Raw genomic sequence first — 18472 nt, 5'->3', positions numbered from 1 at the left:
TGTAATATCAGAACCTAACAGAAAGGCAGTATCAACTGAAATTAGCAGTTTAAAGTGTTAGTTCACCCAAAAATGAAGATTCTGTCATGAATTACTCACCCTCATGTCATTCAATGCAAATGAAGATTTATTTTTTATTAAATTGGAGATATTTATGTCCCTGCCTCAAAAGCTACGCAACTACCACGTTGACGCTTCAAAACGTTCATAGAGAGATCGTAAAACTAATCCATATGAATCCACATTTTCTGAAGAGACTCGGTCACTTTTTATGATGAACAGATTGAATTTAGGCTTTTATTCACATGTAAACATTAATCAACTCACACATCAGTGGTAAACGGAAGCTCAAGCATTTTCACTTGATGTGTGAGAACCAATGAGGTTCATTCTCATGTTACGCAGTACGTTTGAGCTTCTGCAAGAACCAATGAGGTTCGTTCTTGTGTTACGCTGCACGTTTGAGCTTCTGCAAGAACCAATGAGGTTTGTTCTTGTGTTACGCTGCACGTTTGAGCTTCTGCAAGAACCAAGGAGGTTCATTCTCATGTTACGCAGTACGTTTGAGCTTCTGCAAGAACCAATGAGGTTCGTTCTTGTGTTACGCTGCACGTTTGAGCTTCAGCAAGAGGTTTGTTCTTGTGCATCAAGCAGGTTCGGTTGAGCTTCTGTTTATTTTTGCTGATCAATGTTTATATGTGAATAAAAGACACATATAATCATATAAAGCGATCGTGTCTCTTCAGAAAATTTGGAAATTTGGAAACCGCTCAATTCATATGGATTACTATTACGATCTCTTTATGAACTTTTTGAAGCCTCAAAGTGATAGTTGCGTAGCTGACAGAAAGCTCTCAGATTTCATTAAAAATCTTCATTTGTGTAACGAAGATAAACTTAAGTCTTATGGGTCTGGGACAACATGAGGGTGAGTAATTAATGAATTTTAATTTTTGGGTGAACTATCCCTTAAGCTTGAGAATTTACAGCTCATAAACCATAACAAAACAGAGTTCTTTATGAAAAACTAAAGGTAGATATTAAATTACAGGAATGGTTGTTAATGCAGATAAAGGTGGTACAGTTATTACTCTTGTGCCTCAAAACCACTGGACGTGCTGCAGTAACAAATAAAACAGGAATGAAGCTCTCCAGAACTGCAGCAGGTTTGCCAGATACAAATTCCTAGTACATTTCGTCTACTGTATGATGAACAAAGTAAAAAAAAAAAAAAATAAGATGAAAAACTACATACTAAATGAGTTAAATGAATAATCCATTAGGGATGCAATTGCATTTTTATTGAATAATAATTCAAGGTCAGTTAGTACACACTTAGCAGCAATCTCTTTCTTTTTCATACTTTTAATATATTAAGAGCATTGAGAATTGGCACAAACAGTATATTAATGTTGACTATTCTCTCACAGATCAAATCTGTATGCAATAACACAAATTTCCAACACATCACAGAAAAAATCTAAAAGAAAAACTGAATATGTTCAATTTGTCACATCTCACTCAGTGCAGGCATCGGTGAATTAAAAACAAGTTAGTCATTTTTGATTATGCAAATAAGACATACTGAACAAAGGGGGAAAAGAAGCGAAAAACAGGAACAAAGAAAAGAGTGAGACTGACTTGTCATTTGTGTGTGGGTTGGTGAGAACCAACCACACTAGCATTTAATTAAAAGAAAAAGAAGTTTCTTTAAAAAAAACTGAATTACTCAAGAGACTGAGACAGAGAATGTCAAGTTGCCAATCAGCAACAATGAATTAAAGACGTTAAGACAGCAGTGTGTCATGACAACAGATCTGTATTACCGCATGTTATTTCTAAACCGTGTTTCTACAGAAACATCTATCTGCTATTAACTACATGTTTGAGTGTCTAATGTGAGACTGACATATGTTTTGCACTGTTAAAAGAAACTGTAAAGTAAAGTCATCAGACGTTCTTCTCAAACGCAACTGCCCCCATGTTTCATTTCTCTACAAAATAAGGCAGAGAGAAGACAACACACTTTAAATTAAAACACCACACGAATATACACTAAACAAATAGCACTTAACAAGAAATTAACATGTTTCTGTACATCCTACACTACAAAAGTGACAAATTAAATGTAAACAAAGAAAGAAAGAAAAATAACTTAAAAAGCCTATCAGAGTAAGGCAGAAATTTTGTACAGTCAATAGTATTATACAAATAAACATTTCCAGGTAAATTTCAGCTAAATAACTGACTGATTTAAATAGACTGATTCAAAAGGCGTGTATAATAATTTAATCTTGACAGGCAGGGCACTGTGCTCTCTCCCTGTACAGCAGCGCCCCCTACCAGCTCTCCGTAGGACTGCAAGTTGTATTATCTTTGCAAAACCGTAATTCAAACTGCCATTGCTCAAGATCAGTACCACACACCAAATCCTTCAGTTCTGAACAGCTGTGCTGGGAAACACAGCTGCCCACATTTGGATTTTGGGTTACATGCAATTTCAAATGAACTTGGTTCACAGGGTCCAATACAACAAACAAAAAAAATCTATAGATGTCTTTAAAAAAAAAAAAATGGGAGCATTTCCTATAAAAGCACCTATGATTTTCAACAATGACGGTTGATCATTTCACCAAACTTAACCACCTGTTAACTCACGGGTGATGCCATGCTTTGTGCTGCGCCAACCGAATCTGCTCACTATAATTACAAACTGATATGGAGTATTTGAGTTTCCGAAGCAAGCCACAACAAAAATTCCAGCATTGAAACGCAGATTACTCAAGACGGAGGGATCTTGCCCTTTTCTGTGGCCAACATGTGATTGTTTCATCTTGCACCCTACCAAAACACCAGAGGACACCTGCTATCTGATCTACCAGTTAACATAAATGTCTTACAATGCTTTCAAAATGTGTAACATCACGCTACTCGAATGTAAAATTAGCACAAGGGACTGCTTATGCGAGATGAACGCCTCCAGCCCCAGCTGACAAAAGCGCTATTAATGGCAGGAGCGTTTGAGAGCCTGCAGCTTCCAGGAGACATCTGACCTCTTTGATCATGAATATTCACAACAAATCTCAAGACTTTGGATGTTCTGTGACCCGGAATAGGAACAGAACTGCTCTGGGCGCCTCCAGAACTCTCCACGGACGCTGTACTCGTGTAAATCAAGTCTGTTTCTATTCATTTAATAGCCCAATTTTTCTGTTCCCAATTCTTGTTCGTCCCATAGCGTGTGGCCTACATGCTGAAGAAAAAAAAGGAACCAGCCTCCATTATGGAAAACACTTCTGGCATTGAATCTGTGGTTATAAGGGACAAAAGTGTTGATGTGCGATCATGTGCAGGCACTGCTTTCTGGTCTTATGCTTTACAAAGATGCTCTCTAGTATTAAGGCCTACAGAGAATAAGACAAGACCCATCCTTACTTAACACACGCAGAGGAGTGATAACGTGGAAAATAAACGCATGAAGCCTGATCTCTAAATATATTCACCGCATTAAACCTATTACACAAAAACAGCCCCAGGCGATGTGTATGTGTGTATCAGTACGTATCTATAGCAAAGAGCACTAATATTTGGTTGTTAGTATGAGGAAGCATGTGATGTTTGTGTGTGGTCCAGGGATGGATAAACGCAGTGTGACTCATGGTGATTCGGCAATGTTGTTGGTCGTGGTTGTGGCTTTCTTCTTTGGCGGTTTCTTCAATGTCTTGGTGGTCTGCTGGGGACGACAGCAAGAAATGGTGGTAAAAGAAAAAAAAGAGCATTAATACAATTTTACATTTATAACAAGAAAATCAGATCCAAAGCACGCACATCCAAGCAAAATGTTGCTCAAATTGGGTGCTCAACAAGAAAAAAGGAAAAAACGTTGGTACACCATGGCTCCAAAAATGCGAAAAATTTTATGGTAGACTCACACACTGTCTCTCACACACAAAGGCATGTAAAATGTGTATACAGAAAATAAAGAGTTGTCTTATTCTGGTTTACATTCAAGCAGGCAGATGTGACGGACTACAGTGCATTCAGAGTATGTGTTCAGACCCCTTTATTTTGCTTTGATGCAGCCTTAAGGTGTGATCACATTATCAAAATGTCAGCAGAATTTTGCAGGCAAAAAGGTCAATAGTGTAGCGATGTATGAAGCACTGCTCACACAGAAGTCACTTTCAAACCAAGCATTTTTCTGTTAATCAACGCAGTGAATCCATATAACTAACTTGAACCTGTTGCAAAACTTTTGCCCTCACACAAAATTCCAGATCATGTGGGTTCCTACTGAAATGACTGGATTTTACCAGGGAAAATGTATGCATAAAAGCTCAAAAATGCTAAATGTGACCACACCTTTAAATCTACTCTCCATAACCCATAATGACAATTATGATTTGCAAAAAAACTGAAATATCACATTCACATAAGTATTCAGAGCCTTAAAGTGCCCCTATTATGCTTTTTCAGATATTACCTTTCAGACCATCCTTAAAAATATTTTGGTTTGCCGTAACAGCAAAAAAAAAAAAAAAGGTCGTCTATATATTGTTTTTCAAGATTCAATGTAAAAAAAAAAAAAAAAAGTACAATTTTGGTCACGGGTATTACGTAGGTATGAATTTAAACAAATTTTCATATCGGGACTTCACTGACAGTTTTCCAGAACTTCGTGCCAAGTTAAAGAGGTGTAAAAAAAAAAAAAAAAGTGCGATTTTGAAAAAAAAAAAAAAACATTATTAAATGTATAATATAATACATATATTAAATAATTAGAAAACCTGAATAAACTGAACACCAAAGAATAATATTAACTATTGAGCGCTGGTGACGTGTTCATGTGTAAGGGTGGCGCTGCCAATAACGCACCTAAAAGCTGTCACAAAGAACCGGCAAAAGTAATGATTATTAGTATGTCAAATATATCAAGGAGACATTTCAATTGTTTATTAATAAACAAGTGTTTTCTGTGTCAAAGATGAAGTTGACGATGCTGACTCGCGATCTTCGCAATAGTGAATGCGCCAGAGAGAAATACACATTTCACGGATTACATTAAGCAGAGAACAGTCTGTTTTCTTTCGTTTTGAATTGTTTTGTTTAAAAGTACACATTTCATGCTTTCTATATATTTCTCAGGTCTGTGGGGCAAGTAGCTTATACGCTGAGTTTCGGTTCATTTTAAGAGACGAGAGCGCCGGCGCCTCCGTGTCCTGGTTATATTGCCTGCTATATTAAGCCTACCTCTTATTTATTAAATCCAGGAAATTGGTTGATGAAACATTGATTAAAATTAAGATACAATTAATACAAAACGAAATTCACTTTAAAGAAAGGCTTTCTACAAAAACAAACTTAATGAAGTGGTCAAAATATCTGCCCACTCCATTTGTCTCCCGATATTTTCGGGATCATCTTATCTTATTAATGCTTTTCACTTTTCATATAATCAACATGAAATAAAAAAATATATATATTTTATTTAAACATGAATATGAAACTAAATCGTTTTTTAATGACTGGGCTACAATGCCTATTAGCCTACAGTAGGCCTACAGAGAAATTTAATGTCGGAGCGTCTTGCCGGTGAGCATGTGGGGGAGAGATACGATTTTCGATCAATCATCGAATATTATTTTGCTTGATATGCCAATCCTTTATATTTGGTATTTTAAATGCCTGTTTGAGATCTCATGTGAAAGTTTTAATTGTAGTGCCGCTTTCAGAGCGCTCACGTCCGTAACATAAATGTGAACACATAAAATAAAATAAAATAAAATGAATATATTATGTTCTGTGGAGAGCCAACCCCGGTGGGTATATTACTTTTGGTTTGCGCAGTGTAATTCATAGAATTACTAAAAACATATTTTACCACCTAAAAGTTAAAGATTTTTTGTGTCACGTCCGGACCGTAACGCAAGTGTATTTCCCTCATATTAAATATAAAACGCATTTGTATACTGATATTTTTCTAACGTCTGGACTCCTTTATTAAGGGAGTATGGATGTATAAACATACGTTTCAATATATTAGTATTAAACACATTTTCTGATAATTTATATTTCAAGTTTTGACTGCAAATGTCACGTCCATAACGCTGGAATTGCCCAATAGTAATGTAAAGATGTGGTAGCATTAGCATTTTTATTTAAAAGAAAGAGCGTAGCCTATGCTTGTATGTAGGCCTATGGGCAATTTATATTCACAATACTTACTAAAATATAATTAATATTTTATTGCGTTTGTATTAGTTGTTTGAAAAGTTAAAAAAAATCCGTCGGTCTTAACGCAAGTTTACAACCGGCAAGTCGGTCGGACTAAAAGGGAAAAACATTTTTTAATTGGGTCGGTCCTAAATTGACAGGGTCGGTCGGGTTACGGCCAACAAGAATATTTTTAAGGATGGCCTCATGTATTGTGTAATATGGTTGTTTGTGAATGTAAAAGGTCTACAAAGTTTCAAAGATCAAAAGAGTTATTGTCACCCAAAAGAAAGAACCAATTTTGAAGTCCCTGAAACAAGTTGTCAGTAATTCCAGTCTTACTTCCTGCTCAAAACTATGTAGGTTTGTTTGCATAATGCCAGCCTATGGTCTTCACTGGCTGTCCGTGAACAATGTACTTTGATCCTCAAACACTGTAGTTGTGGCTGAGGCCTGGAAGAGTTTGGTTCGTGTTGTTGGCATGTCAAAAAGACGCTGTTTTCTGCTCTGAGAAAGCAAATCCTCTTTGCATGAACTTCTAAAGAATGAGGACTCTCGCTGGAACTGATCCGGTAAAACCGACGCCATAGTTACTGTTCGTATCACTGTGGGTCAAGTGCTGAGGAAGATCCAGAGCTGAAATTCAGATATGGTAATGACCATTTCTTGTTCGGCCGATCAATTACAACAGACTAGCACATCTGACCTATCAGAGCAGGGTAGGCTCTCGAAAAGGAGGAGTTTAGAGAGACTAAATCTTTTATTGAACCATTTCAGACACTGTGACACTGTGCTGCTGCAATGTATATTATGAGAAAATTAAAGTGTATTTTGACCTTGCATGTAAACCTGTTGTAGGAGACAGTAAGGCAATTTAACTCAGCACTTAGTTTAAGCACCTTTGATCGCGATTACAGCCTCAAGTCTTTTTGGGTATGATGCAAGTAAGCTGTGCACATGTGGATTTGGTCAATTCTCTGGTCTTTTCTGCAGATCATCTCAAGCTCTGTCAGATTAGATGGGTAAGGTTGATGGACAGCCATTTTCAGGTCTCTCCTGAGATGTTTGATTGGGTTAAAGTCCAGGGTCTGGGAGACCTCTGAGAGACCTAGGTCCTGAGTGCTCTAGACCAGGTTTTCATTAAGGAGATCTCTGTATTTTGTTGCAATTAGCCCTCCTTCTACCCAGACCAGTTCCCAAGACCCTGGCGAAAAAAAGAAGAAGAAAAAAAAAACACCCCTAATGCATGATGCTACCACCACCATGCTTCACCGTTGGGATGATGGTACTGTGCTGTTTCCTCCACACATGACCGTGGGAATTGAAGTTCATCAGACAAGATAATCTTGTTTCTCACAGTCCTTTAGGTGTTTTTTTGTTTTTTTTAAGAATGCTTCCACATGTCTACAATGAGGAGAGGCTTCCAGCTGCCCACTCTGTAATGAAGTTCAGACCGGTGAAGTTTTGCAGTAATTGTTGTCCTTCTCATCTGATTACTCTTCCGATTTCCACACGATCTCTGAACTCAACCAGATTGACCATCAAGTTGGTCACCTCTTTTACCAAGGCCCTTCTCCCTCAATTGCTTAGTGTGTCTGGGCAACCAGCTCTAGAAAGAGTCTTAATTATTTATTATTATTCCAAACCTCTTCCGTTTAAGGAAAATGGAGTCCACTGTGCTCTTGTGAGCCTCCAATGCAGCAGAACTTGTCTCTAGCCTTCCCCAGATCTGTTCCTCGACACAACCCTGACGCTGAGTTAAGTCTAGTCAGGTTAGTGCCTTTTCAAATCATTTCCAGTTAATTGAATTTGCCACATTTACTTCAATCAAAGGGCAGAAACATCTCAAAGATCCATGGAAATGGGATGCACTTGAGATAAGCTCATCACAAATATGATTTTGCTTTGTCATTATGGCATGTGGGGCATTTTAGAACAAGGTTGCAACATAAAATGTGACTATTTAAATGAACTGGTCTGAATGCTTTCTGAATGCACTGAATTTCAGAGAACTGTAAGTGGAAAACACATATTACAAACTACTAGTGAAGTAAGCTCTGAAATGTGGGTATGGCAAATAAAACATCTAAGCCAGGAACATTTATTTTCATATTTCTTCAGAATTGAAGACTTGAAATATAGTGCACAAGATAAGAAAACATAACTTTTGTGTCCATGGCAATGGAAAAATGGCAATTTTTATTATTTTTAGGTGAACCCCTTTAAGAAGCTTTCCTGAATACTGAATATTCCAGACACAATTGACAAATGCTGAAATAGCCCCAACACTCACAACAAAACCATGTGCTGTAAATAATACAGTTTGTGAAAACAGTAGTACAGGACGCTGTCAAGACATTTGCATCAATTTTCAAATTAGAATCGGCGTGTGTCTATGAGCAGGGCTTAAAATTAACACTCACTAAGCGCCAAATGCGAGTAAAAAACGCCGTTGGCGAGTATATGAAAGGTGTCAATCGCCAGTTGGCCGGTAACATTTTTATGAATTCTAACAAAACAGTGTTGTGAGAACATGAACAACACTCGGGACGGTTGACGGGCCAGTGCTGCATCGTCCCCAAAGTTTAAGCCTTGCCAATTAAAACATTCAAGTGCAAGAGGATGCGAAGACGAAAAAAAAAAAAAAAAAAAACCTTTCAAGGTCGGTAAAATATATTTATGGCTGGTAAATTAAGTCATTTGGCAGGAGTGGCAAAAAGTTAGTTTTAGGCCCTGTCTATGAGTAAAAGAAACAAGAAAAAAAGAGGGTGGAAGAGCACAAACCTCTGTCTTGGCAGCGGCTGGTTTCTTGGCTGCTCTGACGCTTGCAGTGCGTTTGGGGGCCTTATCAGCTACATCTTCATCTGAATGCTCAGTCCTGCTATCTGACTGCTCATCCGAGCGAGAGCTGTGCTGTGATTCAGTGTCAGCCGGCATGGGTGTGGCACGAACTGGGGAAAACCATAATGATGGATACAGTTTAGACAGAATTCATACTCTGCAGCATGTGCTATACTGTTTTTTTTGTTGTTGTTGTTTTTTCTAGATGAGCAGCTGCCATGAATGTGACATGTTGCCATTTGCTTTTTATTAGTCCGATGCAAATTATTCAAAGAACTAGGTTTTGAGTAGGTCTCTCAGGCCAGAGGTTTTCATACTTTTTAATGCCAAGGATCCCTTAATATGAGGTTCTCTTACAAAGACACCCTTTTCTTAATTCATATACATAATCATGTTTAATTTGTTTAGTAAAACATGTTAGAAGTGTGTACATTATCTGGAAATATGCATGCATGTATGTACATAAAATATAGCAAAGTAACTGTCATTAATCTCATGATTACAGACCAGTCTTTAGAAAACAGAATAAAACAGTTGTCAAATTCTGTAAATGTAATGATATTTTTTATATTATTTATTTATAAATAAATATGATCATTTGTTTTTATTCATTTATTTGCAAACTTGAATTTTCTCTGAACTTTTCACAGAACCCCTAACATCCCCTGAGGGTCTCAGGCTACATTCACAACACAGTTGAATGTTGCTGAAATGGTGAATCTGACATTTTCAGTTAAGATTGGGAAAATACATGTGTTTTGATATGTATATTTAAAGTGATATTATGAAATTTGTTGACTACGTTATGATACGATAAAAAGGTAAGTCAAGTCTGTTGCCTGTTGAGTATCTGTTACAGACAAGTACCTAAAATGAGCCACATTTAAGAGGTCACATGAATCGAATAAAATGAATCAACCAAACCAAATAAGAGCATAAAATGTGTCTTGTGGTGTGAACATTGGCTCTCAGGCATTGTGGTGCGAACGGACTCTCTTTGGCATTTAAAGCTTGCCAGACCTCATTCAAAGCCTGAAACAAAGAGGAGCTTTTTACTTGTCTACTCACAATGTATGTTTGACGCTCTGTAATTCAAAGAAGGAGCTCTGTGTGCTAATAGAATCTCATTATTGAAATCATCACCTCTGTGAAACTCTGGATAACTCTACCACAGGCTTTGTTCGTGTTTGCTGTAAAGCCTCACATGGGGGTCATGACCTTCAGCAACTTGCCAGTTTAATGACGTCATTGTGTGTGAAGAGACTAAACTTCATGGTCTTGATCTGCTTGAATGAGTGCTGAAACTCATCCAAGCTGAGCATGAACAAACTCCAGCAGACAGACCCCTCGTCTCTCTCGTCCAGTAGGCAGCTGAATCACATGCTGGTCACATCAGCATCAGCATTATAAACAGGCTGAGACAATGGCTGCCTGCAAAGCGGCTTTCAGTGAGTCAGCAAACACACACATACACACCTCACTGACCTGCCTGTGTGTGTTTGAACAGGACATTATAAATAGGAGTTATATTGAAATAGTATTGTAACAAAGGGATATTTACTACAGTTATTTGTCATGTACAGACATTAAAGAAGAGGATTTATTGTGGTTACATACCAACATTTTTCAATCCGCACCTGTCTGCTCCTGTATGTACATTTAGGGAGTCACACCTGTTACAGTTTTGCAACCAAACACTGACTTGTGTGAACGTGGCCTATTATGTTTTAGTTCCATAAAGTTATGTCCTAGATGCACTTAAAGCAAAATTGACATCTTTTCAAACAACATTAGGCCGAAACAAAGTTAATTTGGAGTTATTTTTGGGAGATCAAAACAGCTTGCCAAACTTTCCAGATCTGGATCTCGGATGCGGTGGGTGGGGATAGTGGGTAGGGACGATGTGTACCAATCGGACACCGTTTTACATCAGGACTGTGCTTGGATTGGATCGATCGCTCAGGGGTGCGTTTCCCAAAAGCATATTTGGCCGACTATGATTGCAATTTCCATTGAACTCTATTACATTTACATTACATTTATATTTATGTATTTGGCAGACTTGTGACCATAGTTGGCTTTGGGAAACGCACCCCAGATTGACAGGTCTGCATTTACCATGCGCCACAGACCAGGATCTTATTACTTGTTGTTTATTGGATGTACTTTTATTGTGGCATTTCCACAAGCAAGTAGTTCTTATGTTCAGAAAAATCACTTGTTTGGAGGGTTTTTTGGACCCTTAGTTAATCATATTTATAAATAAACGGCTAGCCTAATCTATTGCATGGCTTGAAGACATTAATACATTTAGAATACGTAACTACGGCTCGCCTGCTTAATTTTTCCTCATGTGTCTGCTGCACGTATTTTGCGCATGAGCCGCCCGCACCTCAAAACTACGCACTCTAACAATGACCTTACTTAATCAACCATCGATAAGTTATGATATTGATTAAATTATTATCGATAATTAAAGGAAGGGTAGGAAATTTCAGAGAGGCTAGCAATAGCAAGCTAGCTTTAGATACGCCTCCAACAAAACACATGAACGTACACAGCAGAGTCTGCAAAGCGTCAAGAGAGACAGGGTTAAATTACCTCCTGTCTCAAAGCACATAACATTACAATAATAATGAACGTAAACAACTCACAGAGAACCACCTGACGGCTGCAGATTCATTTCGCCGTTGATAGTGCTGACATAGAAACGCATAAATGCAAGTCTGAGGTCGTAATCAGCTCCGGATAGAACGGCACTGGTTACAATCTCATAATTACGGTTATGACATGGCATGGTTCAGGAGGAACTCCTAAAGGTGGCTGCTGTTTGTTTCTGGTGCTTGGCGACTGTCTGTCTACAACTCTGCATCGCCTCATCAAACACGCTGATGACATGTGATGTCTGCGCGAGCAGGTGTGCCAAGGTATTGAAATACATGTTGACAGGCATGTTTTGGTCCTGAGACTTCCACAACATATTTTAATATTTAGACCATTTCAATCAGGATGTGAAGAGAGTTTCAACCAGTATAACAAAAAGTAAAAAAAATCAAATTAAAAAAATGCCTACCCTACCTGGCTTTAATCGATAGTTGGTTAATGGTTAGCATCCCTAGTTAGGACTGTTGTTTTGTGTGTTACCTGAGCGCGTGACAGTTTTAGCACGAGGTAGCGTGGCTGCGGTGTGGGTGTCGTCTGTGCTGTCCAGCAGCAGCTCGTCTTCGTTCTGAATCAGAGTCAGATCCTGCATGCTGAAACTGCGCAGCTTCTCTGATAACACACCCTGACCCTGCAGTTCAATACACAAAAGACAAACATTACAATTGCATATTCTTATTCAAGATGCATAACAATATTACTGTTCGTACTTGTTCTTTGCTGAACACAGTTTGAATAAAAGACAAATGCGTATTGAACAGTGAACCTGACACTACACTACACTAAATTTACACTGATACATTTCTTTCACCCAAAAATGAAAAATCTGTCGTAATTTACTGTCATGTTGTTCCAAACACGAAAGACTTTCATTCATCTTTGGAACACAAATGAAGATCTTTTTAATGAAATCAGAGCTTTCTGTCCCTCCATATAGAACCACGAACCTCATTGGTTTTCACACGTCAAGCGAACATGTGTGCGCTGATGAATGTTTATATGTGAATAAAAGTCTAAATTCAATCTGTTCATCATATAAATCGATCGATCGCGTCTCTTCAGAAAATTGGGACTAAACCGCTCAATTCATATGGATTAATTTTACAATCTCTTTTTGAACTTTTTGAAGCATCAAAGTGGTTGTTGCGTAGCTGTCAATGGAGGGACAGAAAGCTCTCAGATTCAATTAAAAATAACTTAATTTGTGTTCTGAAGAAAACTAAAGTCTTATGGGTTAGGAAGGACATGTGGGTGAGTAAATGAGAGATTTTTCATTTTTGGGTAAACTAACCCTTTAACTTTATATGCAACAAACATCTGCACCTACAGGTCACAACAATAAGAATTTTTATATGCTGGATTTTACTTGCCTATATTTTCATTGGCTCAACCACAAAAGAGTATATTATATTTTTATTTCAGAAATAAATATTATTATATGCTACTGATCAAAAGTTTGTGGTCTCTATTAAAGAAATGAATACTTTAATTTCACCTTTGAGGCAGCTGTGACGGCTGCAGTAGCTGCAATGTTGAGTCCTCTCTTCCCAAACCGCATCATGGTCTCATAACTGCGGTCTTTAGCCTGGGTTATGTACTCATCAATTTCCTGTAACACACACATACGTCATGCAACACAAATCCATTACTCTGCCCTAATTCCCTGATTGGTGGAGTGCTCAGGAAACCTGTTTGAAAGCAACCACCTCTAACAATAGTTTGATTATATTCACGAAGCAAGTTCATTTGTACCTTTTCTTTATTGGAGAGCGTGGGGTGCACAAACTTGCGGTACAGCACGCTGGAGCCTTTGGTGTACGGGGACAACAGCCAGACAACAAAGGCAATCTTAAGCTCAAAATAAAATGGAAACCTGGCAAATGGGAGGTCAACATATTAACGATTAATGCAACAAAAGTAAAGATAAATTAATAATCATTAATAATAATGATAGAGATGAAAATGACCATAATATTATATCACTATAAAACAAATTTTACAGCTTATAAAAAAATCTTAAATAAAAATGTATTTGGCATGATAAATGCATCTAAAAAAATCAGTTGACTGACCAAGAGAGAAGCATATCTGTGATCGTCTCTGCTGTCGTAAATATCGCAAACACTATCCAGTACATCATCCATTTCACCTGAGGAAAGAAAAACACACAGATGTTATAATCAAGCACGTGTGCACATGACATCAGCACACATCAGGTCACATGCTCTTGCTGAATACAGCCTTGTGTATTATGCATGACTGCTTGCTTATGAAAAAAACAGTCGCCATTGCCAATGGATTTGTCTCTATCTGAACTGCCAATAAGATTAACAGCCAATTAAAAAATGATCAAATGACATCACTATTTTTGTCTAGAAAAATGCTTGTGCATTTATAAATCCATGTCCACAAGAAAACAGAAGAATAAAACGTTACGAAATGTCGAAACCTTTTACTAAACTGTATTTGTAATACAGATGAGACTAAAAATGGTGTCCGTGGGAGCAAACTGCTGCCCTAGTGGTTTCCATAGCAACTAGTAACCTGAGACTCCAAGATAAATCGTTTCCAAAAATAGTATGATGCATGTATATATTTAACCAAAAACATAATTTAATCCTCAAATCGTAGGGAATAACAAAAGGTCATTATCTCTTTTAAAAGTAATATTTTGGCCATTTTACATGAATAGTGTACTTGAAGCAATAAAGGCACAATTTGCCTTTTTTTTATAATTTAGTAATGCATTTAGTTTGATAAATGTAAATATGATCATTTTCTTTCTGCATCTAAATATTCCAATTTACACAAATTGTATGGTTTAGTCAGTGAATTCATCAGGCTCAACCTTTCAACCTCGGTATCAAATATATAGTATAAATAACTAACAACAACCAACATTTGTTGCCAAACTAGCTAGCAAGACTCTAAATCTGCAACCCTTTCAGGAATACACATTCTGGAATTTTGTATTAAAAATAATTAAAATAATATTTTAATGAAAAGTAGATCAAATATAGCCATAATATTTCAAATATATATTCTATATATTTGTCAAATATATATATGTATAAAATATAGTAGCCCTATAGTAAAATATATATAGCATAATATTTAAAATATATTTAGTACATTTTATATATATATATATATATATAATATAAATAATATAAATATATATATATATAAATATAAATAATTGTAAAATATAGTAGGCAAATATATAGCATATATACACACTATATGTATAAAATAAAATATTGTAAAATATAGTAGGCCTATATATAGCATAGTATATATATATATATATATATATATATAGTATCTATTTATAAAATATATATGTATGAGATATAAAATATGTATCTATATATGTATAAAATATAGTATTGTAAAATATAGTAGGCCTATATATATATAGCATAGGCTAGTACATAAAATATATAGTATAAACTTATAAAATATAGTATATAAAATATTATATACAATATACTAGCTTCAAATATAGTAGATTCATCATTTTCTGCAAAAGCGACCCACTTAAAATAAAATCTTGTCCAATTAATAGCAATATAATTGAATATAACTATAACATTACAAAAGAGTAAAAAATAAGAACAAATATCCTAATTGAAGCTGTACTGAAATACTCACATACTCCTTGACGTTTTTCGTCTTCACAGCCTTATAAGAGGAATAGGCTGGGTAGAGCGTCCCGAAGGCCAGGCTGCAGAGAGAAAAGACCCTTATTGAACACACTCCCAGCAGAAACAGGCAAGCTCATCTTACCATTACACCAACTCACTTCAGCAGCTAAAATTTCACTTGCACCATTGCCTCGAGTTACAGGACACAATTACAGCACTTTAAGAGGCTGCCTATTTTAAGTGTTAGAGGATGGCTATCTCCAGTTCATTCTAACTAGAACAGAAATAAACAAGTTTATGAATCACACAACCAATTCTGGTGACTGATCAAATTATTCAGAGGCTCTGCACTTCAGTGAAAAGCAAGCTCATAAATCGTATCCCAGTCAATACTAACCCTACTGTACACATACCAGCATGTTTCATGACGCTATTGGAAGCAAACACTCTGAATCTGACTGAGAGCCATTAAAAGTAAATCATTTATGAGTGCATGAAGACGGATCTACACACAAAAGGACCAGATTCCACACAGATGCCCTGCATGTACAGCGTGAACTCAGACACGTGCCCTCGCGCACCCGCGCTCCTACACACACAAACATGCCATTTTGTGCTGAGGCGACAAAATCTGAACGTTCTGCTCTAGCAGATCCAGAAGAGGATGTCAGGATACAGGACAGACCACACCTAACCACAGCTGGCATGAGTGCATCCGGATCACTGTGTTCTGTGGCTTAAAGTCACCATGAAATCAAAATTGGCATTTCTTATTTTTTTATGGAATATTGCAGTGTTTATTATCAATGATTTATCTATGCGCATACTATTATTTATTTTTTTTAAATCACACGCCCTTGAAATCTTTAATCAAAATAACTTCCGCTCCCTCTTGCAGCGACATCTCTTCCCTGATGATGCGTTTACTGGCGTGAGGGCGGGGCAACCTGTAACTCACACGGGATTGACCAATAGCAAACCACAACCATCCAATCAATTCCCCATGGACAAAATCAAGTCCCACCCTACATTTTATCTTGTTCGAGAAGCCGTTTCACACAGATAGCCTATGCATCACAATAGAGAAGAAAAGTCTCGTAACTTCTGTTTCATGCTGACTTCAAAAACATGCTTTAAAGGGATAGTTCAGCCCAAAATGTTTTTCCAAACCTGTATGAGTTTCTTTCTTCTGTTGAACACAAAAGAAGATATTTTGAAGAATGTTGGTAACCGGAGAGTTGACGGCACCATGGAAGTCGAGTGCTACCGTCAACTGACTGGTTACAGAAGAAACAAACTCATACAGGTTTGGAACAACTTGAGGGTAAGTAATGACAAAATGTTCATTTTTAGGTGAACTATCCCTTATGGTTGTGCATATGATTCATTATATTCTGTAAATGTGTACATTTAGACCGTGCACCATGTGTAATAATGAAGCATGAGGACAATGAGGCAGTCTGGCGCGTGGCAGACCACATGCCCTCTGTCCCATTACAACTAGCCTGACTCCCATAACGCATCTGCTCACCACAGTTAAAGCCACAGCAAAGAGCATTCCATGAGATTCAGCAAAACCACGATAATGATGCCTGATGTTTATTTCTAATGGCCTCGATCCAGACCAACAAACAATGAATTCAACCTCTGCCATTTGTGCCCAAGCAGTCTTTGAGACAATTTGTTCGGCACATGCATGTATGGCCTAGCCTAACTGTTTGATGTAGCCTAATCGATTAATCATGGAGTTAGTAATCGGAGTATGATCCAATGATAATCAAAATCACCTGACTGTAAATCCCACTAAGGAACCCACCAGAGACCCAAACATCACAAATGTGAGTCATATGGAACAGATTACGTAACATTACCAGCCGGGACAAATCAGCTGTGCAGGTAGGCCTTCCTAGTGAAAATCCCATCTCAGATGTCTTTGATCACAGTTTGTGATTTAAAAAAAATATGCATTTGAAAGTATGATGACATCAGCATACAACGGAGATGATGTGATGGGTGTAATACATACAGTGCATAGGCTAACATCTGGGATGCCTTAAACCTGCCCATACGTTTTGTTTTTTAACATTTCTGTATTTCACATTCTATATTTAAGTGTTTGGTACATTAAGACCCAATTTAATACTAGGGCATTTAACTCCAGGTGAAAATCACACAACAAGCAACACAAATGGTGAACCCTCCTCGTCTGGATGAAGTCATCGCTTTATTTTATTAATTTAACCCCATATGCAATTTATATGAGTAGCTGAATATATTTAGATCCCTATAACTGTTACTATTAAAGCATTTCCCAGAAAAAAATAAGCAGAAATATTTAAATTTCCATTGAAAAGCCTCATGTATCCGCAACAACACACAACACAAACACACTCGCGCGCCGCATATACACTCACACCACCATTCGCGAAATGATCCACGACACCATCTTGATCTCTGCGACGACTTTTCCTTATTTTAGTCGATTATTCAACATCTCCATTCCGACCACACGACACGAGTGATGGTTAATATCAGGAGGGATCTCAACGGATGTTGTGTGTCTGTGTCTCAGTACAGCCGTTATGATGACGGGGAGCCGCTGCATATGCGCTCAGTCTGTCAGCCCGTGTCTCTTAAAGGGACAGTGACATCTTTACACCTGCTCCGTTTATTAAAAAACAAATATTAATTTATCTGTTTCATTGCTGCCCTGACAAATATTTGACATGGTATCCATAGTTTCCGTCAGAAAGGTACTAGTACATGGTTATTGCTAGTACTGCAAAACCAACCATATTGATCTAACATTGCCAGACGCTGCAGTCACAGGGGTTCAAACAGAAGAAGAAAAATTACTGTACATTTTACTGTCATATAGGTCAGTGTTGTATGTGGACTCATTTTAACAATGTAGGATGTCATAGATACATTTCAAATGTCATAATTTGCAGCTAAAAAGTCTATAACTAGGCCATGTATACATGTGTGTATTTGTATTTGTTTTGTTTCTTGTGATGATTGTGTTTGTTTGTTTTATTTTTAATGTTTTGATTTTATGTAAAAGCCTAACCAGGGCCGCGGGCCGCAAACTACGCTATATGCCCTATGTA

At 37.3% G+C, this 18472-nt stretch overlaps 1 protein-coding gene across 2 annotated transcripts; it reads right to left on the bottom strand.

The window, feature by feature from the left end:
• Positions 1 to 1279: 1279 nt before the first annotated feature.
• Positions 1280 to 17968, bottom strand: reep2 (receptor accessory protein 2). 2 transcript variants are annotated; one of them, XM_082177424.1, is made up of 8 exons: positions 17777 to 17968; positions 15370 to 15442; positions 13788 to 13864; positions 13468 to 13588; positions 13211 to 13324; positions 12199 to 12346; positions 8998 to 9164; positions 1280 to 3730 (listed from the first exon to the last, which is right to left on the bottom strand). In XM_082177424.1, exons 1-8 carry the CDS (start codon positions 17806 to 17808, stop codon positions 3656 to 3658), a joined length of 807 nt encoding a protein of 268 aa, XP_082033550.1. In that variant the 5' UTR covers positions 17809 to 17968; the 3' UTR covers positions 1280 to 3655. The 2 variants fall into 2 exon arrangements, with proteins under 2 accessions (XP_082033550.1, XP_082033549.1); XM_082177423.1 differs by having other exon boundaries at positions 1280 to 3733; positions 17777 to 17967.
• Between the last annotated feature and the right edge of the window lie 504 nt (positions 17969 to 18472).

This window comes from Leuciscus leuciscus, assembly GCF_965113295.1.
Source record: "Leuciscus leuciscus genome assembly, chromosome: 8".
NCBI lineage: Eukaryota > Metazoa > Chordata > Actinopteri > Cypriniformes > Leuciscidae > Leuciscus > Leuciscus leuciscus.
Note: the sequence above shows the minus strand (reverse complement) of the source record. Positions and strands in the feature narration are given on the sequence as shown.

Coding starts and splice junctions, on each gene's coding strand:
- reep2 (XM_082177423.1), bottom strand. CDS start 17,808: ATGGTGTCGTGGATCATTTCGCGAATGGTGGT. Junction 15,443..17,776: donor ATCATTTCGCGAATGGTGGT/GTGAGTGTATAT, acceptor TTCTCTCTGCAG/CCTGGCCTTCGGGACGCTCT. Junction 3,734..8,997: donor CAGCCGCTGCCAAGACAGAG/GTTTGTGCTCTT, acceptor TGTCGTCCCCAG/CAGACCACCAAGACATTGAA.